Below are 27,301 nucleotides of genomic sequence, written 5' to 3'. Positions count from 1 at the left end.
GTTAGGGAAAATCTTACATAAAACAGTATGTCTCCATTAAAATTTTGATACGAGCATTAGGTAGTCTATGGGAAAGCATGTGTTGATGGTGGTCTGCTGGTTCAAAAGGTGTAGGAATGCTGCCTTTGAGGAAAGATGAGGTAAGGGGTCTTTAAAAAGCTGGACTGCTGGCCAAGGATGTCAACTAGGTACATATCTTTTTACATTTCCAGACCCAGACCTTACCCTCTCAAGAAGCCTTTCCCATTGGGAAATGAGGAGGGTGAGTTGCTAAACCTTTAAATTGTATTTCTTGTCATAGGGAAACTGGAAAAGAAATTTCTGTGGAGGTTAAAAACTTAATTTGCGCTGGTGTGAATGAAGGGTGCGGTGGGAAACTGCGAAGCTTCTCTGTGAAGAGCAACTTGAGGATGGTAAAACGGAACCTAGTTTAAGAGGCAGTTTCACTTGGGATTTTTACATTGGTATCTTTCTATTAGTTGTTGTGCTTTGGCCCCTTCATTTCTGTGGTTCTGAAGCTGATCGTATACTTGGATCCGAGTGAGGCATTTAAATGTTCAGTTATGCAAGAAGCAGCAACAAAAGTATCACATTTTCTCGATGCTTTATGGTTAAGGGAAGAATTTTAAGCTGTCTCACAGGCTTTTATAGAGATGAACATAATTGCGTTTTTCTGTGGGTCTTGTGTTTTCTCTCCTGTTTTTCCATCAGCAGAACTCAGTCCCTAAGACCTTCTTTCTTTCAATTTCCCTCAGGCTAAAGAGATAGCAGCAATGCAGCACTCAGAGGCACCAGCGAGCAAGATGCCCCGGCAGCGTGGGCGCTGGTCCCAGCCAACCAGCAACATAGAGATGACTGTGAAGTCCATGCTCGACTTGCGTCAGCTGGAGTCTTTCTCTGTTTCCCGTTCCCCGAGTCGAGACTCCCTGTCTCAGAACAGCAATGGGGATGACAGAGAAGAGCAGGCAGATCTTCCTGTGCACGTCAACAAAGTAAGGGCAGTACTGTTCTGAGGAGGTGAATCTGCTCTTGAGTGCATCTGTCCCGCCTCTATTTATGATTACCTCCATTTATGACTACCTGATGCCATTCTTAATATCATTAAAGATGGCTCTAATTGCCTTCTGAGAAACTTCTTTAGATAACTCTTCTGCAGTTAGTCCTCCTGCAATGTGTGACGCTGCCGTCTTATAGTAGAGCCCAGGTGGAATCAAGGTTTCTCTCTAATGACAGGCAAGACCTTGTGTTTTCTTTTAGCTCACTGATTATTTATGGCAAAACGAAGCTGAGCTCAGATGTGTACATGATTACCTGTTAGCTCACTCCACTGGGGTGCAGTTTCTTGACTCCAGTAGCAACTGAAATGTGGCTCACATGATGCCCTTAGTTGTGGGCTGTGTTAGATGATTAAGTTCTCTTTAATCTTTGTATTGATGAGTCACAGCAAGTAATGTGCACTCATCCCACAGAAAGCTCATTCTGGTAGTAGTCTGTCCTGGTGCCTGACTGCATTAGAATTTTTCCTTCCTTTATATATATATATATATAAGTGTGTGTGTGTGTGTGTATGTATGTAAAATAACTGCATGACTGAAAAGAAGATTGGGCTTGTTGTGTGCAGTAAATTCAGTGTTTCTCAGCTGTGGCTTGCAGACTTCTCTGAATAATGTTTGACCAGTTTAAAAGGTAATGGAAGAACCTGCTGCCACGTGGATTATACTACTGATGTCTGGCCAGACAGGGATAGGGAGCCCAGTACTTTACTGGAGAATTTTCAGGGACTGCAAACGGGAAACTACAGCAGTAGTCTGTCAAATTTAGTGAATAAGGAACAGGAAAGACATAGGAGTGCTGTGTGCTCTGATCTCAGATATCTATTCCTACTCTGTGTTGTAATGCATGCTTTCTAGCTCTGCACAGCACTTGCTGACTTCAGGAAAAGTGCCGGTAATATCTGGTTTTCTCTCTTTTTAAACCAGGTTAGCAGCTCAATACCTCCCCAAGATAACCGGTCTTGTGTGCGACCCCAAGTCATTCGGCTTGTCTCTTGTGAAGACGGGATTTTCTCTCAGGAACTGGAACCTTCTGAGAGTGAGGAATGTGTAATCTACGCTGAGCAAGATGAAATCCATCCCACAGACCCTAGCAGGTTAAAAATAAGCTCTCTGCTGTGCATGGCTTAGATGTTTCTGGTTTAGTTTGCTTGGAGCTTGTGTGGTAACTTGAATGAGTTGATGTACTGCCTGATTGATGGCAGGCATGCTTAGTTGAGAGTTTTGTGCCAGCCTGATGCTAAAGGAATCTGAAGGCACCATTAAAATAACCTTTCCTCTGAGGAAACTGCACATTAGCGGCCTCCTCCGAGCTTTGATTTTTGTGGAATAAACAACTTCGGAGCAGCCTTTTTGCTTTCTCCCTTGTCTGGGTTGAAATAAGCAAGGGAAAAATTGGAAGCTGGAAACCCACCCAACAGTGATGTGTATGTGGCAGTGAAATGTCTGCCCAGGAGAAATGACAGGATGCTATTATTTATGACACTTTCAAACGTAATTGGGCAAGAATTTAACAAATGTAATATGTGATGACCCTTCTGTGGGAAATAGAATGGCTTGCCATGAGGTAGATGAAATTGAAAAGAACACTGGAGACAGCGGAGACCTTTTTTTCTTCCTGTGCTGTTTCTTCTGGTTTAGTTTTACCCTCACTTAATTTTCCCATTTCATTCTGTGCTCCAGTTCTTTTCCTTCCCTGAATTTTTTTTTCTTCCCTTCCCTTCTTAACTAAGAGCTGTTTAATTTCCTCTGTCTCCTGCTCTGTCACAAAGAGTGGGCTGATAGCTTTAGACAGGCTGTTATGTAAGAGTGCATGCCAAGATTTTGCAGTTGAAGCTACTAGGTTTCTCCCAGTTTCTTTTTATTGACAATTTTAATTTTATTGTGATACATTTGGACAGAGCAGACCCACGTGCTGCTCCATGATGTAAGAAAGGGAGCCCCCCTGGTGATGGTGGATACAGACTGGAGGCATCTCAATGTATACAGAGTTTACATGCTGCCAGGGGTAATGGGCATTCAGTTCTCTTGAGTGACTTCTGCACCCCACCTTGCATTGGAGCACATCTGAAAGCAAAGTATTTCTTAAAGTGGAAAACTGAAGTCCTCAGGCATCAGGCAAAAGAACGGTGCTGGTGTCATTTGGCAAAATAAAACTCGTGAAATCACAACAGTAATCAGGAGCCCTGTCCTACGATATTGAAATTTTGTATGACATTCTTCAGTAAATTAGTCTTGTTCAAATCCAGAATCTTCTCTGTTTTGCAACACAGAAGTTGCCCAAAGCAGCCGGGCATAAACATGGAAAAAATAGTATATTAGGGCTCAAATCTATGGCAAACTGGAGTTTCTATCATGCAGGTACAAGCCTGGTTTTAGTCCCTTTTTCATGGTGTAGACCTTTACATGTGTTCCTCACCTGTGCTGGAAATCAGGCCAGGGCGGTGCTGTGCTAGTGCCTGAAAATCATGGGAAACTGGCAGTGCCCTGGAAGTCTGACAGTCCCCTTGAGACTTCACTGTCCAAGCTTAATGAAATGCAAAAAATATACTGCATAATGATGAGAGAAATGAACTTCTTTTTCTTTTTAAAGCCTTACTTTTGTAATCAAAGGTGTTGCTAACACAGGTAAAGGCTGTGCTGCTTTACATGTAAAACAAGTATCACTTCTAGTGCTGTATCTTTCCTGTCTCTCTCGTAGTGAGTTCCAGGTAAAAGCATTGCCCCACGGGAAGCTAAGTAGAGGTTATCACAGTAACGGATGCCCAGACAAACACAGTCCTGACAGCGCCTGCTCTGTAGATTACAGCAGCAGTCGTCTGTCCAGCCCAGACCATCCGAACGAAGGTAAGATGCAAAGACGCTATAAATGTATTTGTGTGATGTGGAACAGTGCAGAAACCAGCTGGGCTGGTTGTGTGCCATGTTGATGAGTTGCTCTCCTGATCTCTAGGACCTGATGCTTTTCATGAGCTGAAATGAGGTCACTCTCCTGTTAGTTTTGCTGGTATTGCTGTAAAGATTTGGGCACGTTTTAACAGGCGCTTCAGAGAAGCCACTGTCAAGGCAGGAATTGGTTAATGTGTGCTTTCCTTGTGCACCTTTGGCTTTCTTTTCCCTTGCTAGGTAAGGAGGCAGAGTTAGTATTGATAATCCCATGGGCTATGCTGTTTGGGGGATATGGTAGATCAGAGAATTACAGTGAATGCTGACTTTCGCTTTAACTTTCTGAGTCCGCTTAGCATCTTTGCTGAATATTTTTTGTAACCTGGCTAATGTTACCATGATTATGCTATTACAGCATTTTTTTTTTACCCCCCCGCCCCCCCCCCAGATTCTGAAAGCACTGAGCCCCTAAGTGCGGATGGCATCTCGGACCTGGAGGGAGAGGAAGGAGAGGAGGACGTGGGCACTAGCATGCCAGAGGGAGAAATCCCCCAGATACCCGATCAGGAAAACTTCCTCAAGCAGCATTTTGGGACCCTGGGCAGCACGGATGGGAGAGGTATGGCGTTCTGCTTGGTGGGGGGGACGCTGGGAGGTCACTCCAGGTTTGCCCCATGTATAAATCAAACCAGGCTACAAGTTCTGCTAGGCTTTTGTGGAGGGGGGTGTACAAGGGGGCAAAAACGGGGACCCAACGTAGAGAGGCCTGAAGAGCGACGTCTGTTCATCTCCATCGGTCTGTGTAAGTTTGTGCAGGTGAGGCTGGGGTCTGGGTCAGCCCGGGTTAAGTGTTGGCCCTGGAATCCTCTTCTCTTGTGCGGGGACTAGTTTTTCCTGTTGCACGTGAAGGTTTTAGCTGTGTTCATCCCCCACCCCCACCCCCGTAGGTGACATGTAGTGGCCTCTAGTGGTGTATTAAGGCATAGCAAGTGCCACAAAAGAAAAGGCTGAAATGCTGGGTGGAGGGAGAGAATGAGAGGAGACATCAGAGTGGCAAAGGAGCTGGTTAGTCTTTTATCGACCAACTCCAGAACAAAGCGTATCTTTTTAGAATTGATAGTGGTTGCAGGCAGCATTATCTATGTGAGTTGTCTGGTTTCCTTTCCCCCTCCCCGCCTTTGTTTGGTTTGTTTTCTGCTTGATGCCTGTGCCTCACAGTCCTACAGGCAGGATAGGACACAAAGGGATGCAAAAAAGGAGGAGGCGTACCCTTAGGGAGAGTAGCAGTTTAAGGCAGAGTAACCTAAGTAGGACAGAAAAGGCAAAGGCAATGAAATTTTTTGATTCTCTGTGGTTTGAACTCAGAAAAATCCCCGTGGATATGGGGGAACATTTGATAGTCTGTGATAAGTAAATGCACGTGTCAGAATGTTTGTTCTGTAACTCCCTTTTTCTCTTCCCTTTGACCAAAATTTTAGGTGGCTCATGTAGGAATCTGGAAAGAACTGAAAACCTCAGCATTTCCTCTCGCTTTCTTTCCCAGTCCCCGGCTCTCAGGTATGACTCTGCTTATTTTCACTGTTTCTGTCTTGTCTCTTTTTACTGGCGTGAGTAGGTGTCGTGCTAGGCCCTGGATCAAAACAGTTGAGCAGACTTCTGCCCTTGGTGTGCCTAGGCACAGCGAAATGTTAGCAGAGCGCCTGGCAGGCTGGCTGCAGACCCTCGTGATTTGCGTATGCCACCCCATGTCACTTCAGCTGTTCTGTTTCTTCCTAAAGCAACACTGTTGTTTTGTTCTTTTTTCTCTCCCAACAATGTGCTTAATTGTTTAATGATTAATGCTTTGATTGATTAAGTTGGAGGAATCGCGAATCACCTAATTTACTTTTCACTGTTTATGCTCTGTCTATTCTTTTGCATTTCATTCAGCTTGGACAATGAAAGTAGGCTTGCCAACTTTCCCTTTGTTTTACAGCCCTTTCTTACTCAGCTTTTTTTCTGAGTCCCATACCTTCACAGGGTGCTCATGCAAAGCCCCATGGAGATACTATTCTTCCAGAAAACCTTTAACCCTAAAGCACCTGATGAAAAGGCCTCTCCAAGCTGTTTCCCTTGTTTAAAAAAAATCCAAAAAACCCAAACAAAATAAAAAAAGGAAGAAAAAATGGGGTAAATACTTGCATCAATTTAGGTTCATAAATTTTTAAAACGGAGAGACTCCTGTATTTCTCTAAAATGACAACCTGAAATCTCAGCTCAAATTAATTTTCATTGTACAGGACTGAGCAGATTTGAGTGCATCTTCTATGGTTCACCAGCTGCGTCTAAATACCATGTTAGGGAAATTTTTTTGTCATCGCTGTATTCAGCTGCTGTCAGGAGTGCCTCTTGGTCTGTTTCTCATTGGGACTGTATGTTTGGGAGGAAAGCCAGTGGTTAGCTATTGTGTAAGCTTCTAGAGAGAGAGCTGCAGTGGTGAGGGAAGGAATTCACTGGTGATCTAAAGATATGTAACAAGAAAGGTAGTGTTAGGTCATGAAAACCTCTGGGCTTTTAACGTGTTCAGCTTTTCAAGTATGCCAGACTGAAAGTTGCCTGCTTTCCGAAGGAAGCCCACTGTGCTTGTCTGAAGTAGAGAGAAAGAGGCAATTAGGCTTTCCTCTTGAAGGTACTGATCCCCTTTCCTAGTTCGTAATGTTAGGAAAGTATAATCACTTTCTCTTAGGGTGTCTTAGAATTGAAAAGATTTCATTGTTAGTCAGATGAGCTGAGAGAAGAGACCCGACCTGACTTTGCCCAGTCTTCCCTCTGCCTGGAATTTTTCCTTCTCTTTTGCCTTCACCTTTTGCAGCGTGCTCCCTGGAAACAGTGACCCAATGCTATTTGTGGTCGTGCAGCCTAAGGTTAAATGCCTGAAGACCAGTGCTTCCAGGGATGCATAGAATGAAGCGGTAACAGTCTAGGGCATTTTTGATGTTAGAAGAATCCAGATAGGGAAGGGCTCTCTATCCCAGAGAAACTGGCTCAATGCCTATGCCTGTTTTTGCAGGGCAACATACTTTTTTTAACTGGGATTTCTTTATTGTGTTGTCTAGACGATTGTCACTCTCTTCATCAAATCTAATACTGGATTCAAAGCCCATTGAGCCACCGACCCAGACCAATCAGTTTACACCAGACCTGTTGAAAAATGGCAGCAACCATCCTGGTGATGCATCGGAGAGCAGCCAGCTCCTGGAGAGTGTAAATTCAAATCGGGCTGTCTGTATCCAGAAAAGGCGCAGATCAGCTCTGGAGGCCAGCAGAACTGGTATGGCTCCTGGACGGGTTACCGCATCCTTTGCAGAAGGCCCCGTGAATGCCGTGATGAGAAAGGCCCAGTCAGTTCATGACCTCGTTCATGAGGGTAAGGACACAGGTTGGAAAGAATAGTGTAAACCTGAGAATGAAATGGGGAGATTTGAGCTTGAATAGACTTTAAATTAAGCTTATGTCTCTCTGTGTTCTGAGCTACGTGCTTTGCATATCTTCTAACTCTTAGCCTGTCAAGGGAAGACATTTTTAATTTGTAATGCAAATGTTGATCTCCTAATTATCAGTCTCTGATATTTGTCTGGCAGCTGTGGGAGGAGCAATGCCTAGGGTGACGCGAACTATTTGCAAAGAAATTCTCTTTTGCTGTGGGTGGTTGCTCCAGGCCAAGACAGAAGCTCCCCAGGGTGGGGAGGAAAGAGGGATGGAGGATGCAACAGGGAGCTGACTGTATCCATGCCCTCTGTGTGAAAGAACTCCATTTTTGCAGCAATCAACTCATGAATGATCAATAAGCACTCAGTTTGTTTCTTAAAAAAATAAACCTAATCACTGCAACATCATATGTAAGTTTTTGCCTGCTTCCTCTTCCTCCGGCCTCTCAGTTAACAGTCACGGTGGTCCGAGGTCCTCTGGCCATACACTTTAAGAGCAAGTCTCTCTTGTCAGGTAAGCAGCAGCGTGTGAGCAGGGCGAGGGATGGGTGAAAAACGAAGCCTGTGAGGCTTGGTGACACTCACCTGAAGTAGTGGTTCTGTGCAGCTCTCCCAGGGGCTGAGCTGAGGCACAACAGGCCAGAGCAGCTCTGTTACTTGCCGGTTTTGGAATTCACTGCAGGCTCTTGTCTATTTTTGGTATGTTTGTCTGTTTAATTTTCACAGATAAGGGTCCTGGAGTGATACCCTCTGCCAAGCAGCGTCCTCAGACTCTTTTGGTGGTTGAGAAGGATCCCAGACCTAACAATTGCAGGGTGTTATCAGCCAGTATGTTGAAGATGGATGGATCTGGTGCTCTGCTGGCCAAAGATGTCAGGGCTGCAAAACCAAAGTCCTACATGAACCCCACAACCAGCTTCCGGGCTAAGATGTCAAGGAGCATATCTGTAGGGGAAAATCTGTACCTTGGTTACTCCACCGAAATGCTGACTGACGGGAGGACTAGCCCTCCAGTGGCAGAGAAGACACAGTTTAGTTCCACAGCAGATGCTGAGAAGATTAAGCTACCAGTGAAAGAAAATGTTCCAGTGAAGCCAGCGCTTCAGCCAGTCGTAAACTGCTCATCTCCCAAGTCCTTCCACAGCAAGTTGGCATCATCAAACCGAGCACATCTGATTCTTGACATTCCCAAGCCATTGCCTGATAGACCCACGCTGGCCTCCTTCTCACCCACTACCAAAACAAAAGCCCTGCTTGAGCCACAGTCTCCGCAGTCACCTGCTGGGGCCTGTAGAAAGAAACCCTCTTTTCCTGAGGTCCGAGCCTCCAAGCAGGAAAATCAAACTGCTGGGTCTCTGGTTCCTGGTAGAGAGATCCCAACAGGACTTGCTAAGGAGAGCCCAGCGGAGAGTTCAGTCTCAAGGACAGGTTGCCAGGATGAGCAGGGGGTCACTAATGCAAAGCTGAGGGAGCTGCCAGAGGGCCAGCACCTAAGGTCTCCCGAGGGCACGCTGCCCAGGTGCAGGGAGAGGACCGCCGGCATCGCCTGTGTGCTAGACAGCCAGCCCGGACTGTGCCCACTAGACCCCGTCAGGCCGAGGTCTCCTTCATCTATAGCTGCCTCGGCACAGGTCTCAGGTGTGCATGGATACCCATCTCTTCTCTTCCCCCTTCTGTCTCCTGTCTTTGTGAACCGCCTCACGATCCCATCACATTTCTTTACGTCCAGCTTCTGGCCTGTCTCGTCCTGTCTGCACCTGTCTCGTTCCATAAGCCATCCCCTCAATGGTGAGACACTTTTTCAACCTGACATCTTTTTCTCAGTCTTTAATTTCCATGTTCTCTGGGTCTCGTGTCTGAAGGTCCTTTTTAGCTGAGTGTTTTGTAGACTTCAGCAGTCTCATGTGCGCAGTCGCACGTTACCCATATGGGCTCAACCCCCTTTCTGGCCAACGCTAAAGCTGATGCGCTGGGATCCCGGCGAGCATGTCGGTCACGTCCCCTGTGCCCGCCTCGGAGCGTGTCTGACCAGCAGAGGAAGGTGCAGGCCAACACGTGCTCACTGAACCTAGCGAGCACAGATGATAGTGAAGTTACGCCAGGCAGCTCCGGCTTTATTTTGTGAATGTGCAAGCGTGCAGGGTCCAGAGGGTTTGCATACAATTTTCCCATGTGAGATAAGGCTTGGCCAAGGTGAGTTCCTTGCCGTAGCCACCCATGAGAGCGAGAAAGTCTCTGTGCTGCTGTCGCTCTGCTTTGAGCACATTTGCATTAGTGCTCAATTAGAGCACATTGCATAGTATTAAAGGTGATGGCTATAACATACTGTCATGGTCACACTGACTGCCATCAGCTTCGAGATCCTCGTTGGTAGGTTGCAACTTAGCTCACATGACTTTGTAATGGGAGTACAGGCTTCTGTCTTGTGAGTTCCAAGGTGAGTTCTTTGCTGTAGCCACCCATGAGAGCGAGAAAGTCTCTGTGCTGCTGTCGCTCTGCTTTGAGCACATTTGCAAACTGCTGTGCAGTGTATGTGCAGGCCTTTGGGTTGAAGCATAAAGAACATGGACTAATATTTGAATTATCTCTAGTTTGTAGAAAAAGGTATGAGGTGGGAAACTGTTCTACCTGCTGAAAACAGCTCTTGGGTCTTTTACAGGCCCTGGTTTAGGGTAGTTCCCCTGGATGGAAACTACTGGGTAACTTCAAACTGAAGCAAAAATCCTGCTCTCCAAGGCAGGAAGACCTCCAGTGGCAGGGAAGATAGTGTTTATTTCCACAGCATGTGCTGTAGGACTAAAACCTCCAGAGAGGTTTTTCTTTTGCGTCACAAGCTGAAAGGAAATACGCCTTCCTGAAACAGCCGGCCAAGACGTGCAGTAGGAAGCTGGATGTTCACCACCACACCGATACCTCGTACCTTCAGGGGCCTATGCAGTGCGCGGTGTTTATCCCTTTTACTCTGTTGTTGTATCTGAGAAAGAGTGCCTCTGCAATCCTCTGATTGACTACTTTCTGTGGTGGCAGGCTGCTCCACCATGCATTGCAGTGGTTAAGTGCAATATTTCTGCACCATTGCAGAAGGATAATCCGGTTTTGATGCGCTGTTATTTTTCTTTTTGCATTTCTAGAAGGATGAAATGTCCTAATGAAGCACTCTTATGTAAAACAGGAAACGTGGTGGTTTGTCTGAGGGACCTGCTGTTCTTACACCATAGGGTAGAACAGTGAGCATTTCTAAAACTTTCAGAGCCTCCCCTCCGGAGTGAGGTTTCCTCCAGCAGCAGATGCAGCCGGGAGCTGTGGAATCACACTCTACAGCAGAGGAGTAACAGCCCAGTTGTCTGTACTGGTTAGGCTGAGTTTTCTCTTCTACGCTTGGGAATCAAGCTATGTATCACACGGGTTTTGGTCAGTTGCTAGGAGTTTATGTTTGCAGAATTAGCACAGACAGTGCAGAGAAAACAGGTTTTTTCGCAGCGGTGATTTTTTTTTTAATTTTATTTTTTTCTAAGCAGCTTCCAATACATAGCATACCCTGACAGAATATTTAGCAGCATCCTGTAGTGAGTTAGAATGATTTAGCACAGTGGATCCCCGATTTTAATTTTTTGTTCTCAGCAGACAGCTGTCAGCCTTCAGCTTCTTTCAGACCACGTTTCCCAAATTTTTAGTGGTACATGCTGGAAAAGCTGTTTAGATCCAAGCTGGCTATAGCTGTGACCAATTTACTATGGCTTCTGTGGATCACGGTGTGGCAGTTGATTAGAACTCTAGGGTTGACAGAGACCTGTTCTGCTTCTGCCTCGCTCTGTGACTGGGTTTCCAATTAATTTTTCTGTCCTTCCATTTTCCTGCCTGCATAACAGCTGCTATGAGTAGCTGCTGGACAAAGAGAATTGTCTTTGTTAAAGCATTTTGACATCTACAGTTAAAATGCTGTAGATGTGCTTCATACTGTTGCTGTGTTTAATGTTCTCTGCTGGTTTCTGAAGAGCTCTGCTCTGCACACCTGAGAGGTGGAAAATGCCTGTTACTCAAGCATTTATGTTATGTTCATGACCTTTCTCCAGACTGGCAGCTCACAGAGCTGGAGACCAGCATAAAAAGCATGATCAGAGGAGAAATCCAGAAACAATCATGAGAAGAAACAGCTGGGTTTAAAACAAAAAAAAAAAAAAAAGGGGGGGGGGGGGAGAGGGCAGGGGGCAGCAAGAAAAAAGAAGGGGATGGGTGGAAAAAAAAAACCCAACCAAGAATCTTGGGCTGCAGTGAAGCCTACTGTGCTCAAACTCTACAAGGCTGGGTGATTTGGGAACAAAAAATGCAGATGGAAGGATTTGTTCGTGCCCCTTTGTTCTTCTAGATGTGTTTGTTTATGTATAAATGTTTTTCTAGCTGTATTTGTTTACACATCATCTAGATGTATTCATGAAATCAGTTAAGGTCCCCTCCAGCCTGTCAAAGATGATGTTCTTAGAATTGCAGAAATAATAGTGCTAATATGACCAAGTTTTGGTTTTAGGTAACAAAAGGAAGTCCAATGGCCTTTGCAAATTGAAGATAACTGCAGATTTTGTGTGTGTCTGTGTCTTTGTTCATGGTCTATGTTTAACTCATGAAAGCGTGGATTTTATTAAAACATTGCAGGGCTTCAACTCTGATGCTTTGGAGATAATACCTGGTGGGGGCAGGCAGGAGATGGTGTGCTTCCTTTTGTTTTTCATTGTCAAGTTATGGTGTGTCAGCAGTGCATATCCTGGGGAACTCAAAAATGCGATTCTGTTGTGATTGAGGTGGTTTGTCAACGCTCTTCTGGACCTCAGTCCTCACTAGAGAACACTGTAATAATTCAGTATAATCCTTCATCCTCGGTGCCTGGTTGCACGCTGTGCAGAAGGATACAGGAGGAGGAGTGTGTAGATTTCTGGCAAGGTGGAGGCTAAATTAGAGGCTGTTCGGATTAGTCCCTTTTACCGCTTCATTCAAACTTGACTTCTAATTGTAATTGAGAATGGCATGGGTAATCTGACCGTAACAAAAATCTGCGATCTGAGAAAAAACATTGCTGACTTTGGAGAGGCTAAAGACTGGGAAAACAGGAATGTTCGAAACAAGCAGCATCTCTGGGTAGTAAGAAAGAAAGCTTATGTAGGACTTGCCTCTTTAATGATTGGCTCAAACCAGTCTTAAAAATTGAATAAGGAATAAGAAGAGTGTACGTGTGGTGTTTGAAATACGTATTTTAAAAACTGTTTTCTTACTCAACTGTGAGGTCGTGCATGTTGGAGTGTGTCTGTGCCTTAGTCTGGGTTTTTGTTTTTTCTCCCCTTCAGAATCGTGCATCAGCGTAGAGCAGTGTGAGCACGTGGTGTCCGAGCTCCAGGACAGCATGCGCAAAGCCATTCACCTTTACCGCATGGTGAGTGACCTCAGACACGGGCTCTCTTACAGCAGGTTGGCTTTACAGCCCGCGAGCATCGAATGTGTGTGCCTGCTGCCTCGAGGCCTTCTCTTGGTGGGCTGTTCAGTGACACGAGCTGCCTGGTTGTCCACTCAGCTGCACCCTAAGCTCGTACCGGGGAGGCAGGAACTCCTGATTTCCAGCTTTTAGATTTTCCCAGTGGCTTACTTTGGTACTCTGAACATATCAATTTAACTTCTCAGTCTGTTTAGCCTATGTGTAAACTGAAGACAACAGTACTTTCTTTTTCAAAGGGGTATTAGGGAATTAGTTGTTATTTATACAGTGCTTCAGAGATAGGAAATATTAGAGGAGCTTTAAGTTTTATTATCCCCGTCTGTTCTCTGTCTTTGATGCCTGAGAAAAGGATTAACAAATGTGAGATACCATGGGAATCCAGCTGTGAGGGAACGTGCAACCACTCGCCTGTCCCTCTCGCTGCCAGAGCAGAGTTACGTGCAGAGCAATGTAACAGCTCTTCATCTCTTTGCTTAGCCTCGGTCTGTCGAGTCTCCCATAACGAGCCAGAACCTTCCGCAGGGAGCTTCTGCCATGTGGTCCTCTGCACCTCTGGCCCTAGCGCTTGGCATTAGCGCTCTGACCTTGCTGGGTTCCTGTGACCTGCAGCTGGCAGGCAGGACGAAAAGGAGACTGTGGCCTTGTGCTGCAGCTGGGAGACATCACACCTCCTTAGGCCCCCTTACAAGGGGAGCGCTGCCCAAAAATGTGCTTCCCATCTCTGTCCTCTTGGAGCAATGCTGCTGGATTTTGCGTGACTAGCAGTGTTGGAGGGATGCCCTGCTGTATGACTGAATTGCAGTCTCGAATGTTGAAGAGAAGGACATTTGAGTGGTCTGCAGATCTTTGTGGCTTCACTTCCCTAAAGGGCTGAAACTGCTTACTTGGTGCTCCACCTAAACCCCAGTGCATTCTTTTTTTTTTTTTTTCCCTGTATTTTCAGGTACTAAATGATACAGAGTCTTCTGCTGACAAAGACAAAATAGCAGGCCTCCTGACAGAAACCTTCTCCTCAATGAAGAAAGAATTGGACTCTCTGAAGGATGAGGAAGAGCTTCCAAAGCTTAAGGAGGCACTGGCAAAGCCACAAGATGCCGCCAGCCCACTGAATGAGGGATGTGGTGCCAAGCTACCGAGCCCCAAGAGTCTGGGAGATGAGCAGACACTAGCTTTGCTGGAACAGTACTCAAAGCTATTGCTGCAAGCCGTGGAGCGACGCATGGACAAAAAACTCTAAGGGGGGTGGCTTTCCGGTGTTTGTGAATACACAGAGATAATCCCAGGAGGACCACAGAGAGAGCTTCAAGCTGATGCTGTCATCACAGTGCTCTGGGGCTGGTGGGGAGACCTTTACAAATTGATTTCAACTGACTTGCTCGAATTCTTAGCAGTGTGCTGGCCACAGTTTTAGCATTTTTTCCCCGATGATCTTCAACTTCCTGTCTCTAAACAAAGCCTTGAAAAGAGGAGTTTGGAGAAATTGCCTTGAAATTTCTTCGTAGCCAGGAGGTCAGGATGTTTGGTACCTAAAATCTGGTTTATTCAAGAAATTCTGAACTGCTGACTAAAAACAGAGTCCAAGTGAAGCCAATCCCTTCTCTCCAAGGCTTCATGAGAATCAAGAAGCAGACTTTTAATGGGTTTATTTATTAATTTATTTTTCTGACTGTTGCTCTATGTCACGTTTGTGACTGTTATCTTTGTCCTTTAACGAAAACTGTCAATCCCTTTGCCATATCCCAGCGAGAAACAATCTTTGTATTATAAACCCCCAACAGGGAGACAGGCTGGAGTGTCTGTGCAATTAATGAACTGTTTTCTGCTTAAATCTTGTCTTGCTGTTCTTTCTTTTCCTGCCTTAGTTTTGTCACCTGGAGTAATCCTGCTGTTGTCATGACAACCCTGTCTGCTTTTCTCTTGTCTCAAGACAGTCCCCACACCAGTCTATCTGCATTTGCTGCCAGGGAAGGCTCTGCGACCCTTGGACCACGCTTTGGAAATTACTTAATGAATTCAATAGTGGTATTTTTATCTGGAATTTGATGTTATATTGATACTTTAGACTGGGGTTTCTGCAGACATTTTAAAAATGGGGTTTAGATGCAAAACATCAAAGTTTGTTTCCGCCACCTTTCATGATTAGGAATTGGATTTTGACTTCGATGTTATCGTGACTGGGAAATTCAGGGTGATGATTTATTTGTTGAGAAGCGACATGGAAAAGCTGGTTTCCAGCTCGTACAGCATAACTCTGGATTGGAGAGTTCTTCAGTGCAATAGCTCATCCCTGTCATTTGCTCATTTCGCTGTGATAGGAAAATGTCGTCTTCCTCCTTTTCCAGGAAATCAGAATATTTACATCCCAAGAAAGCTGGGATCCTCCTACCTTATGTAAAGCTATTTCAGCTGCCCGCAGAAAATGGTTTCCCAAGAACTTTGAACAAGATACTTTGGGATGTGGTTACCACCATTTCCCCTGCCCCCAGCCTCTTGGCTTTTCATGAATTTCTGGTCTGAGAAACAGGAGATCTTCCCTTCTTGCATTTGTGTTTTCCAATACTCTCCTCACCCCACGGAGCTTCTTTAAGCCCCTGCTAACTTGTGTTTGTCGTGGGTTAACGCTGTCCAGCGATGGTTTTTTTGGTTAATGATAAGCTAAAGGAAAAAAATTTCAAACCAATTAAATTCTTCAGCACCTTCCCCTTTACTCCCCCTCCCTTCCACAACAGGGACAGATCCCACAAAAATGCTTTATTTCTTCCTCCATCGCCAGTCAGTCTTGTATTTAATTTAAGGCAGAGCAATGTAATCCCAGTTTATAAAACTAATGCAAGCAACAAGCTTTTGGTGGGAGAAGGCAGCCCGGCTGCATCACTTGGCACCACAGGTTACAGGCATGAAGCAGTCTTCTTTCATTTTGCTGTCCAGGCTGTCATCTCTCTGAAACCCTGTGGCACTTGGAAATGCGGTCCACTGGCGTCTCTGTCTTTCTGTGACGGGAGAGCTGCAGTGCAGCCTTTTTTTCTACAGGGCTGGCCAGACTGGTGTAGGATGACCTGTTTCTTCTGAGTAACTCCAGGGTTGAATAATCTACAGTTCTCGCTCTCCCCCGGCAGGTTTGCTGGGTGATCGCTGCTGCCGCCGAGTGCTTCTGGAGAGCTGGCAGCATGGGGAGCACTTTGAGAGCTTTCCGGCTGCTTCTGCCTGTAATTTAAATTTGCCTAATCACGTTTCAGGTGTCCTTGCTAACCCTTCCTTCCGTGGGCTTGTACTGAAACTTCAAAACCATTATTTCCTGGTCCTGTCTCAGCGTTGCACGGTGCAGAGTCAGCCGGTGTGCGAGGTCCCGTGGGCAGCTTCTCTTGCACGGAGAGGTTTTGCAAGGGCAGGCGCGTTGAAAACTGGAGGGCAAATTTCTGGCAGGCTCCTTGAGTGAAAAGGTGTGCTGGAGGTGCTGCGAGTGGAATGTGTGATGGCAGTCATGTTGGGTCTGTGACGGAGCTAGCGTGGGTCAAGCTAGCTTTTGAGGCGATTAGTTCCTCCACTTTCAGACTGTGAACATACGTCCTAGTGCGTGGGAGATTTCTTGCTGTACTGGGGCCACAAGACACTCAGGTAAAATAGCAGTCCCTTCAACCCAGGTATCTTTTGGTACCGGTGATAACGGGTTGAGGGTCCTTTACACTACTTCCCTGTGCAATCTTACTCCATTTTGTTATTTAAACTGAGATAGTGACAAAAAGGGTCAGAGGCCATACAGAAGAGCCAGTGGCGAGAATGGAATTCCCGTTAAGGTAAAGAGCAACAACTGCTGGTGTGGTGGTATGAAACAAAGCTCTTTGGAAATGAGTCGCATGAAGCAAAATCTGATTTTTAGACTGATCCAAGCGGGCTTTGCTTCCTGGAATGGATTTTGTGTGGGGTCACAGCTGTGTGTGGGAAACCAGAGGTTAAATCTGATCAGAATGATGGTGAGAGAAGTGTTGGGCAAGTAGATCAGCTGGAAGATGGTTGCGTAGTTTAAAATAGACTAGTATGTGTAGGACATGTGTGAAACCAGAGTAGCGGTAGAGATGGCCTTGGCCTGAGAAACGCCGTTTGGCCAATGCCTGTGAAAAATACAGTGCAGAAAGGCTTGGGGAAAGTAGCGTTAGGCCCGAGATGGTGATCTCTAATTGTGGAAGGAATTGGAACGTATTTGTGTTTAAACAGGGTCTGTTGGGCCTCTTGTTTCTTCGCTTGTTGTCCTCTGAGAGGGTGTTTTTTTCTGAAATGGCGAAGTTGTGTGCCGTTTGGCCGAGGCCTGGCTGTGGGGGGGTGAGTAGCAGAGGCCCAGGGGAAGGGGTGCTGGTGCCACAGGTTTGCTGCTGAGGAAGCAGTGTTGCTCTTTGTTGGTTGAGACTGTTCCAGCTCGATTCCCTGCTAACTTCCTATTGCTGGCAGTAGGAAGTGTTCCTAGAAATCCCCGTTTGCAGAGGATGGGGGATGTAGCTGCGTGGGTTCCGTTGCACCCGGTGCCACAGGGGTGTGAGGGTCCCTGGGTGGCCCTGGGTGCCGGGGGTCCCTGGGCAGCAGCTGGTGGGTGAAGGGGCCTGAGCCCCTTGCGGGGCCGCTGGCATGAGGCCAGGCTCTGTGCTTCGCAGAATGCCTGGAAGCATCATGTGGGCCTACATACGTACCGCTCCCGCCACCCTGGCCTTCCTGGTGGAAATGAGAGTAGCTGTTGGCTTTGATTTGTTGCTGCTGTTGGTTTGTTACTGTCCTGTAAATAGCGTTGCTTTCCAAGTGGGGACCCCCGGGTCCGCCGACCCCCCCACCCCCCCCTACCCCCACGTTCTTGTGCCCCCCGGGGCGGTGCAGCGGGCAGGGCGGCCAGCGCACCCCTTGCCCCCGGACGGCTGGCGGCTCTGCCCGTGGGGGCTCTCTCGTCCCCTCTCAGGTTGTCCTCCCCTTCCCGAGGGAGCCCCCCCAGCCCCCGGGCTGGCAGGCCGCGCCGAGGAGTCGGGGATGCTTCTTTCCGGGAGCAGAAACGTACAAACTTGGGGCTTTGTAGAAGAAAGAATATGTATATAATTATATATAAGGGAAAAAAACAAACGCAGAAATACAGGTATTTAAGCACCCTCGGTAAACTCGTGCGTGCGGATGGAGCCCCCCTGCCGCGCTTCCATGTAAAACAACAAAAAATTAAAAAAAAAATCCTCTTCTGCTTTATTTATAAATGTGCGGGTTTATACTTTTGGCTTTAGGTTAATAATCCTTTAAAATGTCTCTCTCTTTTTATTCTTATTATTTGGAAAGAAATAATTAAGATCGTTCGTTGGGGTTTTTTTGCACTGTGAGGCTCCCCCGGAGCTGTTTTTAACTCTGTATCCATTTGTACTCCCGTGTCTTAAACCGTTTCAATAAACATGTGACCGTTCGGTACCGAGCCGCGCCAGTCGTTGCCGGGGGGCGGGGCCGGGGGCGGGGCCGGGCGGTCATGGCGGCGGGCGCGGCGCTGCGGGCCGTTCGGGAGTGCCTGGCCGCCTTCCCGGGGGAGGCCCGCGGTGAGCGGGGCGGGCAGGGCCCGGGGGACCCCCGCGGGAGGCAGGGCCCGGGGGCGGCGGCGGGGCTGCTGCGGGCCGCAAGTGGCGCCTGCAGCTGCTCGTCCCGTGAGACCGGGGCCCTGGGCAGGGTCCCGCAGCCGCCGCGGCGCTGTCGCCTCTGCCGCTCACGTAGCGCCTGCGCGAGGCTCCCGCGGCCCGGAGGGGCCCGTGGGGCGGCCCCGGCCCCTCCCGCGCAGCCCCGGGGTGAGGGAGCGCCTGGGCCCGGGGCCGCGCTGGCTCCGGGGGGCCGGGGGGTGGGGCCGGGGGGGGGCGCGGGCCCGCGGTGCGGTGCGCGGAGGGCGCTGGCCGTGGCTGAGCGGAGCCGTTTGCCGCGCAGAGCTGGGGTGGCCGCAGTCCGTGCCCTGCCTTGACGGGGCCCCGTCCCCGCTGGAGTTCTACCGCGGGTGGGTGGCCCCGAACAAGCCCTGCGTGATCCGCAACGCCCTCGGGCACTGGCCGGCGCTGGAGCGGTGGGCGCCGGCCTACCTCAGGTATGCACCGGCCGCGGCGGTCCGGGCGGCTGGGCCTCGCTCTCGTCCCCAGGATTCGCCCAGGCTCCTCTGGGGTTCGGGGTGAAGGTGGTCGGCCTGGCCAAAGCGGCAGAAATTTGCTCCCGCAAAGGCCCAGCCCGGCCGGCTGGGGTGCGGTACGGGCGAGCATTTTGGCTGGCAGCACCCATCCCCTGCCGCGCGCCGCCCGGGCCTTCGGCAGCCCGGCTGGAGTGCTGGCTTGTTTGCGATGGAGCGCACCTTGCTTAAAAAAAAAAAAAAAAGGCTTTTTAATGATGAGACTTTTCAAAGAAAACTTATTTAAGAGGGGATTTATGGTTAGACCTAAACCCTGTGGGTAAGACCCGGATCTGTGGGTTTAAAGCTAAATCTCCTGCAGAACTAAGGGCTGTCGGCCATGTGGTGTGTCTGTCCGTCCCTGCCTGCCCCCCTCCCTCTCCTCAGTTGCTGTTGAACATGTGGCCACGCAGATTTGGCTGGGTTGAGTGGTCCTGTGAATATCAAGCTCCACCACCATACATGAGGAGAAGCAGCTGAAGGGCCCCTCTGCCTGCACAGAGGAAGAGGGAGCTCCTTGGCAAACTCGCTTGTCGGGCGGGAGAGGGTTCACGGAGGCAAAAGATACAGCAGCGGCCTTACCAGGGAGCAGTCGGAGCAGAACACCAGAGTCCTCCCCAGACAGTAGAGAGTCTAGCTGAGCGACACTCGGCTGTGGGACGCTAGGCTGCTTATGTTTGCTGCCTGAGAAATGTTTTCAAAATAACTGGTGCCCAGTGTACAGGCCAGTTGCAGGTCTGGCTGTAAACCTTTGATTTGTTTTGCAGGGAGGTAGTAGGTCCCAAGGTGGTGTCTGTGGCAGTAACACCAAACGGTTATGCAGATGCAGTGTTTCAGGACAGGTTTGTCATGCCAGAGGAGCGCCGAATGCCGTTCACGGACTTTTTGGACATTGTCGAGAAGAAAGTGACCTCTCCCAACGTATTCTATGTGCAGAAGCAGTGTTCAAACCTCACTGAGGAGTTTCCTGAACTTGTTTGTGATGTGCAGCCTGACATACCGTGGATGAGCGAGGCACTTGGTAAACCTACTATTCCTTCTGCAGTCCATAAATGTTTTGTATGGAGCTTTGAAACAGTCTTGCTAGGTATGTGGTGAGCGTTTGTTCTATTTCTGGACGCCACAGTTCAGTTTGGTAGTGCCATATAGCGCTTCTCTTGGTATAGTGGCTTTTCACTGATCTAGAGTCATCTTTTGACTCAAGTTCATGCTGTTGCTACCAAGAGCAGCATAACAAATGGAACAACACGCAGCCCCCACCTCCTTTGGTAAAATTACAGTATTATGCTGTTCTGTTTCAGTTGCCTTCTATTTTGCAGCATGCCTTTCCTTAAAATGTCGATGAAAACTACTTACTGTGAGCTCAATCTCCTTTTGCAACTGTGTGTAGAGGTGCTTCACTTTCTCTGTGAGCTAAGCCTTAAGGATTCAAAACACAGAAACAGGATCGTAACTGTCAGTTTGGGGTTGGGTAACATGATGTTGTGAAGTCTGATGGGCACTAAAGTGGCTTCCAGCGCAGGAGGAGGTTGCTGTTGATCGTGGTGCTATTTGCAATGAAACCTGTCATAGTTACGGAGGAAGGTAAAGGGCAGAATCTGGCAGAAAATTATCTCAAACTCTTTTGAGTGTGATGCTTAAAATTCTTTTTTAGTTGACAACATTTCTCTGTTCCCTAACCATACAGGGAGGAAGCCTGATGCTGTGAATTTCTGGCTTGGGGAATCGGCTGCTGTGACATCTTGTACGTATTGCACGGTGCTGTAGGTCTGCTGTGTGCCTTCAGCATACGTTTAAGCGGGCTTGTCTTGGGTTGGTGGCGCAGTAGGGCTGTGTGTTTTTTCTGACAAGGCAGTTCTACTTTAATGTGCTTCTTTGCGTTTGCTCTCCTGCACTGCTGCGGCCTCTCGCTGCCGTGTCACTGGGTGCGTCTGCCTGGCGTTGTGTCAGGCGAGGCCCTAATTGGCTTTGTTGAATACATTTGCTACAACATGTGTTGTTCCTTTCCACTGCTGCTGGCCGCAACAGGAAGGAGCAGCCTGGTAGTAAGAGGACAAGCTGATGCTTTCAGTTTGCTGTAGTTTCTGGTGTAAAGCAGGAAATAACACTGATTTTCTCTCTTTCTCCGCCTGTCTTTTTTTCTCAATCCTAGTACATAAGGATCATTATGAGAACTTGTACTGTGTGATATCTGGAAAGAAGCATTTCCTACTGCATCCACCGAGTGACCGTCCCTTCATCCCCTATGGTACATGATTTACTGTGCCATATGTCTGGAGGCTGGAAAGAGGAGAGACTAAAATATTGAAGGATACGAAAAGGGAAGCAGAGATAACGTTCTGATGCTTATGCAGTGTTACGCTTTCCAGTGTGAACAGAAATCTCTTCTGTTCTGTGCTGCAGGTAGTTTGCAACATAAACATGACTCTGAGGTCAAGTTTTCCAGTCCTATACAGTAATAGGTTCATTGATACGGCAGTCTCTTCAGCTTTAGAATATTTAAATTATTTAAGTATCTTGTCAGTATTGTAGCATGTCAGCTTTGACGTTTTGCAGGTTTGGATTCTTCCTGCTAATTCTTTAGGAAGAAAGCCAAGAAGCTGAAAAGTAAGCTGTAATTTAATGAAATACCAAAGTTACTAACTGAATCTCTGAAAACTGAAGAAATTAAAGAAGAGATTCTTACGGCAGCATTACTTCGCATTGCCTGTTTTCTGTTTCTTCAGTTTGCTCTGTTTCTTTGGGTTGCTTTCCTATGTGTGCAGCAGTATGCTATGTTGCAGTGTCTGGAAGGTGGACAGCTTAACTTTATACGTCATAAAAGAAGACTTTACTTTCCCATTCCTTGACTTTCAAACCATCAAATTAAGCAAATGCAGAGTGCTATATGACACTAATATAATTTTGCCTAGATATGCATGCGGCTACAGTATTTTTTTGTTTGTTTTGTTTTATTTTGTTTACACACCTTGAAATCATAGACTGGTAGAACAGTTTGGGTTGGGAGGGACCTGGAAGATCATCTAGTCCATGCCCCCTGCCATTCACTAGACCAGGCTGCTCAAAGCCCCGTCCAGCCTGAACTTGGAACACTTATAGGGAGGGGGCACCCGCAGCTTCCCTGGGCAGCCTCTGCCAGCGCCTCGTCACCCTCATCATAAAAAAAATTCTTCCTTCCATCCAGTCTAAATGTACCCTTTCACAGTTTGGAACCATTGCCCTTTGCCGTGTCACTACAGGCCTTGGTAAAAAAAGTCTTTGTCTTTCTTATAAGCCCCCTTTATATACTGAAAGGCCACAAGAAGGTTACCCCAGAGCCTTCTCCTCTCCAGGCTGAACAGCCCCAGCGCTCTCAGCCTGTCCTTACAGGAGAGATGGTGTCACATGTATGTGAATGGATGAAACACATGTATGTGAATGGATGAAACATGTATGTTATATGAGTAGTACTTGGTAAAACAGAGATAACGCCTATGTTTGATAGTGTGTAGTAAAAAGATGACTCCATTTTTTGAACATCAGGCTAGGAGAGAAACTCTCTCAAGGCAGGGCTTAGAAAACCACACATGCTGAATCAATGCAAGAAGGGCAGCTTGCCTACAGTATCTGAAGCAGCTGATGAGCCCTGTTGGATGGAATTAGGAGTGAAAGGCTGGCCATAAGTCACTAATAACTCCTGCGGGTGCTGTCTTGCTAGACTGACCGAAGAAGGAACGCCAGGATATAGAACAATGTGCAGGTCAGGGATGCATTTGTGACTTGCAAAAGGGAAACAAGACAGTTACTGGAACAAAATAAGACCAGGATTAAAATGGATTTTGAGGAGAATAATTCCTGTGAAGAAAGAAGGTTGGAATTCCAAACAGGAAGGCAGTTCAGTATTCAGACTGACTTAAAAATAAAAATTAAGAAACTGGTTACAATTTGAAATGGATAAAGGGAAGGACAGTGAGGACAGTAAGTTGAAAATGGTTTTGTCTTAATTTTTCTTGCAGTTGGTGAAAGTGTGAGATGCCCTGCCATTAGTTTCTCTTGAGTACCACGCTGAGTTGTGTCATTTAATTCCTTCTGTGGTTTCAGAGCTCTATCAGCCAGCAACCTACCAGGTATCAGAAGATGGGTCATTTGAAATTGTGGATGAGAAGAACGCAGATAAGGTAAAAAGCATATGGAGAACACAGTTGATACAGTAAAGACTGTTTTGGGCACTGCTGAACCCTTAAACTGAGCATATTGATTGATATTTAGGAATCCTTCATTGCTGCAAAGAGAGTGCCCAGGTATTTCACTGGTGTTTTACTGTTTGCAAAGGATACCCAGCCTCCAGAAAAGACTTTTTACTGCACATCTGAAACCATTGATACCATAAACTATCTTCCTTGCACCAAACTTAAATAGATCCAGTAAAGGACTTTTAAATAAGTCAACAATGAGGAATTTATTTTCATTAAGACTGAAAGAGACTCCTGCATTTGCTTTCTTTTGGCCCTCTACTCGGGGCTAGATTTTGCTCTACAGCAGTATCACCCAGTGCAAGAAAATATCTGTCTCAGTGAGTAAATTGTGTTTTCTTAGTAGTAGCAGTATTTATTTGATTAAAATGTATACATCTGGAGGCACTTTACAAAAGCTTGGTAGCTTTTTGTTTCTTCTCTCCCCTTTTGCCTCTGCAGTGTGTGACCAATGCTACAGCTGAACTTCAGCTGGGGCTTTTTCTGAGTTTCCAGAGTGGTGCTCATGGAATCTGATGGGAACATGCCTGTAATGGAGTACGGTGGAGTGCTGAGGGTTGTGACACTGCAGGGTGTAGAAGAAATGAAGGCAGGCAAGAGGGATTTCCCAGCAGAAAGGGGGGTTTAGCTGCTGGGAATAAAATTAGACCAGAGAGCTTTAGAAGAAGAATTTCTAAAAAGAGCGGTGCAGATAAAATACTCGTGTACTGAATGTAGGAGGAATAAGTGACTTAAGGGGCTGGAAGTGTTTTTGAAAGTGTGTCACGAGGCTGAAATTTCATGGCTGACATTTGGCACCTTTTCCCTGATTAGAAATGCTTCACTGAAGGAGGCAAATTTTTGCATCCTTGACCTATTCCCAGTGGAATGTAGAAAGCTGTGTGGCTGTACATGTTTTGTGAGGCAAAAATAAATGTTTTGTAACTTAATAGGTTTGGTTGGCAGTTGTTTTTCTGGCATCTTGCTGGAATTTTTTGCCAGGGTCCATACCATATGCATACTTCGTTGCTTTTAGGTGCCCTGGATCCCCCTGGACCCCTTGAACCCGAATCTGGAACAGTATCCAGAGTATGCTAAGGCAAAGCCTTTGCAGTGTACAGTGAACGCTGGTGAGATGTTATACCTGCCTTCTCTCTGGTTCCATCACGTGCAGCAATCACATGGCTGTATAGCAGGTAAAATACACAGCAGTTCCAGATGCGTGTTTGAACGGTGGTGACCGTGCAGCTAGATGTCCCACAGCAAAGCATAACTGGGACCAAAGATCCCTTTAAGATCGTCTGCTTCTCCTCGGGAGGAAACAATGATCTTGGCACATGGGGCTAACGCCTTGCAGTCCGTTTTGCTTGTAAATTCATAGCATTGTTGGCAAGTGCTAGGGATGTAGCAGAAGGAAGGGCCTTTCTAGTTGTCGAAGGATAGCTGATTCAGTGATCACGATGCAGTTCCTGTTTATGACGTGGAGCTAAACAGTTTGCCTGCCTAGCCCGCTAACTGCAAACTGGTTATGGAAACTGTGTGTTTTGTGTGCTTTGATCACACCAGCAAAAAAGGATCTGGAGAAGAAAAGGAAACCAGAAAGTGTATGAGTTCTAGGCATGGATGTAGACACAACACAGAAGGTAGTCTCTTGTCATGTGAGCTGGAATCTGCTCTGACCCAGTCTCTTGCCTTGCTAATGAGCCTACACTTGTGTTACTGCTCTCCTGCACTTATCAAAAGTCTTGTCATCTCTTTCTTTGTAGCGTTTATCATCATCTCTGTCTTTTTTCTTTTTTTCCCTTCCCCAAGGGAGTTTCAGAATTTCAAGCAGTGCTCATCTGGTGGAGGGGCAGGGATGGTGCAAAGTGTGATTTGCAAGTTTTGCAAGGTTTGAGGAAGTGTTTGCTGTCCTTTACCTGGAGTAATCCCATCTGCCCTGGAAGAGTAAATAGAGTATTTAGAACATTTGTGTAACACTGCAAATATTGCAAGCCCTTTTTTTTCCCCCAGTATTTGCAACACTGTGATAAAAAGGCAAGCTAGCGGTAAAGCACTATTTCTGATTCTTTTTCCCCAGTAGTGCTGCATCGGTCCTTAAAAGAGTTGTTTCCAGTTGCAAGCCCCCAGCCACTCTCCTTTTCTCTGTCTGCCAGAAATGCTAAATAGTTGATGAGTTTATTTGGCCTTTAGTCTGTTGGTCCAGTGAACATCTGAAGTTAGAGCATATCCTCCTCCAAGAACCGTTGGTGCGATATTATACTGCTTGGCTTATTTTTTCTAGGACACATACACCAAAATTAAAATTAGAAGCAGAATTAAAGCCTTGTCTGATTGGTGCCCACTGTGAAGTAGTGGTGAATTTGCCATCCTTTACACACTCAGAGGAAGAGGGGTTCCTATCCAGATATTAAACTTCGCAGCATATTGGGTATTTTTGGCCTAAATAGAAGCATGCGTTTTCTGTTCCTAAACACTTTCCAGCTTCTGCTCCAAGGAGCCCCCAGTACAGTCTGAAGAGGAGTTGGTTTGGGTTATGACAGAGTTGCATTGGCAGCACTAGTAAAGAGCTTTAATGTTTGCTTGTGTTATTTTTGGCTGTAGTCAAAGATCTTCTCATTTCAAAGTCCAGTCAGTAATAAGGAGAAGCCTGTACTAGCCGAACCGTGTAGAACAGTCTGTAAATACATTTGTAAATCATTACACTCCAGCCTTAGAAATGTTTTTCCTTTTTCTTGTCCCCTCAGTGAATTATTGGTATGACATGGAATATGACCTTAAGTACAGCTACTATCAACTACTAGATTGCCTCACAAAGGCCGTGGAAGTGTTGTAGCAGAGGCGGGAGACTCGAGCTATGATCTCTCTGATGTGGTACAGTTATTGGCATCTGTGGCTGGAGTACAAGCATGATTCAAGTGGAAGGAACTGAACAGTAAATTATCCTCAACACCATCTGTCAAGCAGGTCATGGCTGTTCTGCTCGCTTTCAGAGCCCAGATCAGTTGGCGAGGGTTTTGGGCTTGTAAGTGGAAGGTTTGATAATAATATTTTTAGGTCTTGACATGTTGCCTCAGTGATGGTGAGCAAAATGAAATTTGAAGCGAGAGGCAATCCAGGTTTTGGAAATCTGAAAACAGAAGCCATGACGGTTTGTTCGGATCTACAGATTGTTTTCATAACAAACCAAGCAGACGACGAGGAATCCGCTCTGCCACCCACCTGCGCATCAGGCTGCATCAGTCCAACATACGCACTCTGCCTGGGGCAAAAGTCCTGTCCAGTTGTAATTCACTGCATTCAGCAGCGGTGGTGTTTTGATGGGGAGAAATTACTACTTCTGCAATAAAAGGCCAGTTTAAAAACTTATTTCTGTACTAATTTCTTTCTTTTTTTTTCAAGTGGTGTGGTGGCTGGAGGATATCTAGGAGGATGTCAGTGCTGGCTGTTTTCCATGTTATTATTAAAATATTACAAATTTTTTGTGGCTTTTTTTTTTTTTTATTCTAGTTGCAATGCTGTATGCCACTGAATGCATCTAAGTTTCTGAGATCTTAGAAAGAAAATTACAAAAATATTACAAAAATAAAAAAATGTTACAATAAAATAAATATTACAAAATGTTTTTGTTGTTTGGTTTGGGTTTTTTTTTTTACAAAATTACAATTGTAAAGTGAATTGAAAAAAATACCAATTACCTTCCTGGTGCATTGGCATGGAACTGGATGAGACTGTTTGGCTGGCCCAGCCCCTCTGGGTAGGACTAGAAGGCTGTTAAATACACAAACTTTGCAGAAAGGTGGGGTTGTTGTCTGTGAAAACAGAAAGTGGGTATTTATGGTCAAATCTTCAAGCAGTTCCGTTGAAACATTAGCAAGGGTGTGTGTGTGTTGTATTTTCCACATGTTAATTAGGAAAATGCAGATACCCTTTAGACAAGATGGGTTATTAGGAAGAAAAATTTAATCTTTGTTTCTTCTGGTTTTCAAAGAAACACAGTTAGGGCATAAAGCATCATTTTCCCTTCTGGTGCTTGTCCAGCAGTGACT

The 27,301-nt window shown here is 46.5% G+C and overlaps 2 protein-coding genes across 2 annotated transcripts in view; both read left to right on the top strand.

The window, feature by feature from the left end:
- The window catches only part of MAPKBP1 (mitogen-activated protein kinase binding protein 1), a 114,810-nt gene extending 100,095 nt beyond the window's left edge, over positions 1 to 14,715 (top strand). The window contains exons 24-33 of the mRNA XM_080394786.1: positions 213 to 262; positions 756 to 992; positions 1,980 to 2,149; positions 3,754 to 3,899; positions 4,387 to 4,557; positions 5,417 to 5,495; positions 7,034 to 7,344; positions 8,132 to 9,193; positions 12,742 to 12,827; positions 13,831 to 14,715. Coding sequence (XP_080250912.1) covers positions 213 to 262; positions 756 to 992; positions 1,980 to 2,149; positions 3,754 to 3,899; positions 4,387 to 4,557; positions 5,417 to 5,495; positions 7,034 to 7,344; positions 8,132 to 9,193; positions 12,742 to 12,827; positions 13,831 to 14,124 — 2,606 coding nt within the window. The 3' untranslated portion in view covers positions 14,125 to 14,715. The remainder of the gene's footprint in view (positions 1 to 212; positions 263 to 755; positions 993 to 1,979; positions 2,150 to 3,753; positions 3,900 to 4,386; positions 4,558 to 5,416; positions 5,496 to 7,033; positions 7,345 to 8,131; positions 9,194 to 12,741; positions 12,828 to 13,830) is intronic.
- Positions 14,716 to 17,449: 2,734 nt separating this feature from the next.
- JMJD7 (jumonji domain containing 7) lies at positions 17,450 to 26,877 on the top strand. The gene is made up of 8 exons (XM_080394818.1): positions 17,450 to 18,436; positions 18,813 to 18,966; positions 19,809 to 20,062; positions 20,729 to 20,785; positions 21,194 to 21,289; positions 23,122 to 23,198; positions 24,289 to 24,448; positions 26,000 to 26,877. Exons 1-8 carry the CDS (start codon positions 18,370 to 18,372, stop codon positions 26,086 to 26,088), a joined length of 954 nt encoding a protein of 317 aa, XP_080250944.1. The 5' UTR covers positions 17,450 to 18,369; the 3' UTR covers positions 26,089 to 26,877.
- The last annotated feature ends 424 nt before the right edge of the window (positions 26,878 to 27,301 follow it).

This window comes from Falco punctatus, assembly GCF_963210335.1.
Source record: "Falco punctatus genome assembly, chromosome: 7".
Classification (NCBI taxonomy): Eukaryota; Metazoa; Chordata; class Aves; order Falconiformes; family Falconidae; genus Falco; species Falco punctatus.
Note: the sequence above shows the minus strand (reverse complement) of the source record. Positions and strands in the feature narration are given on the sequence as shown.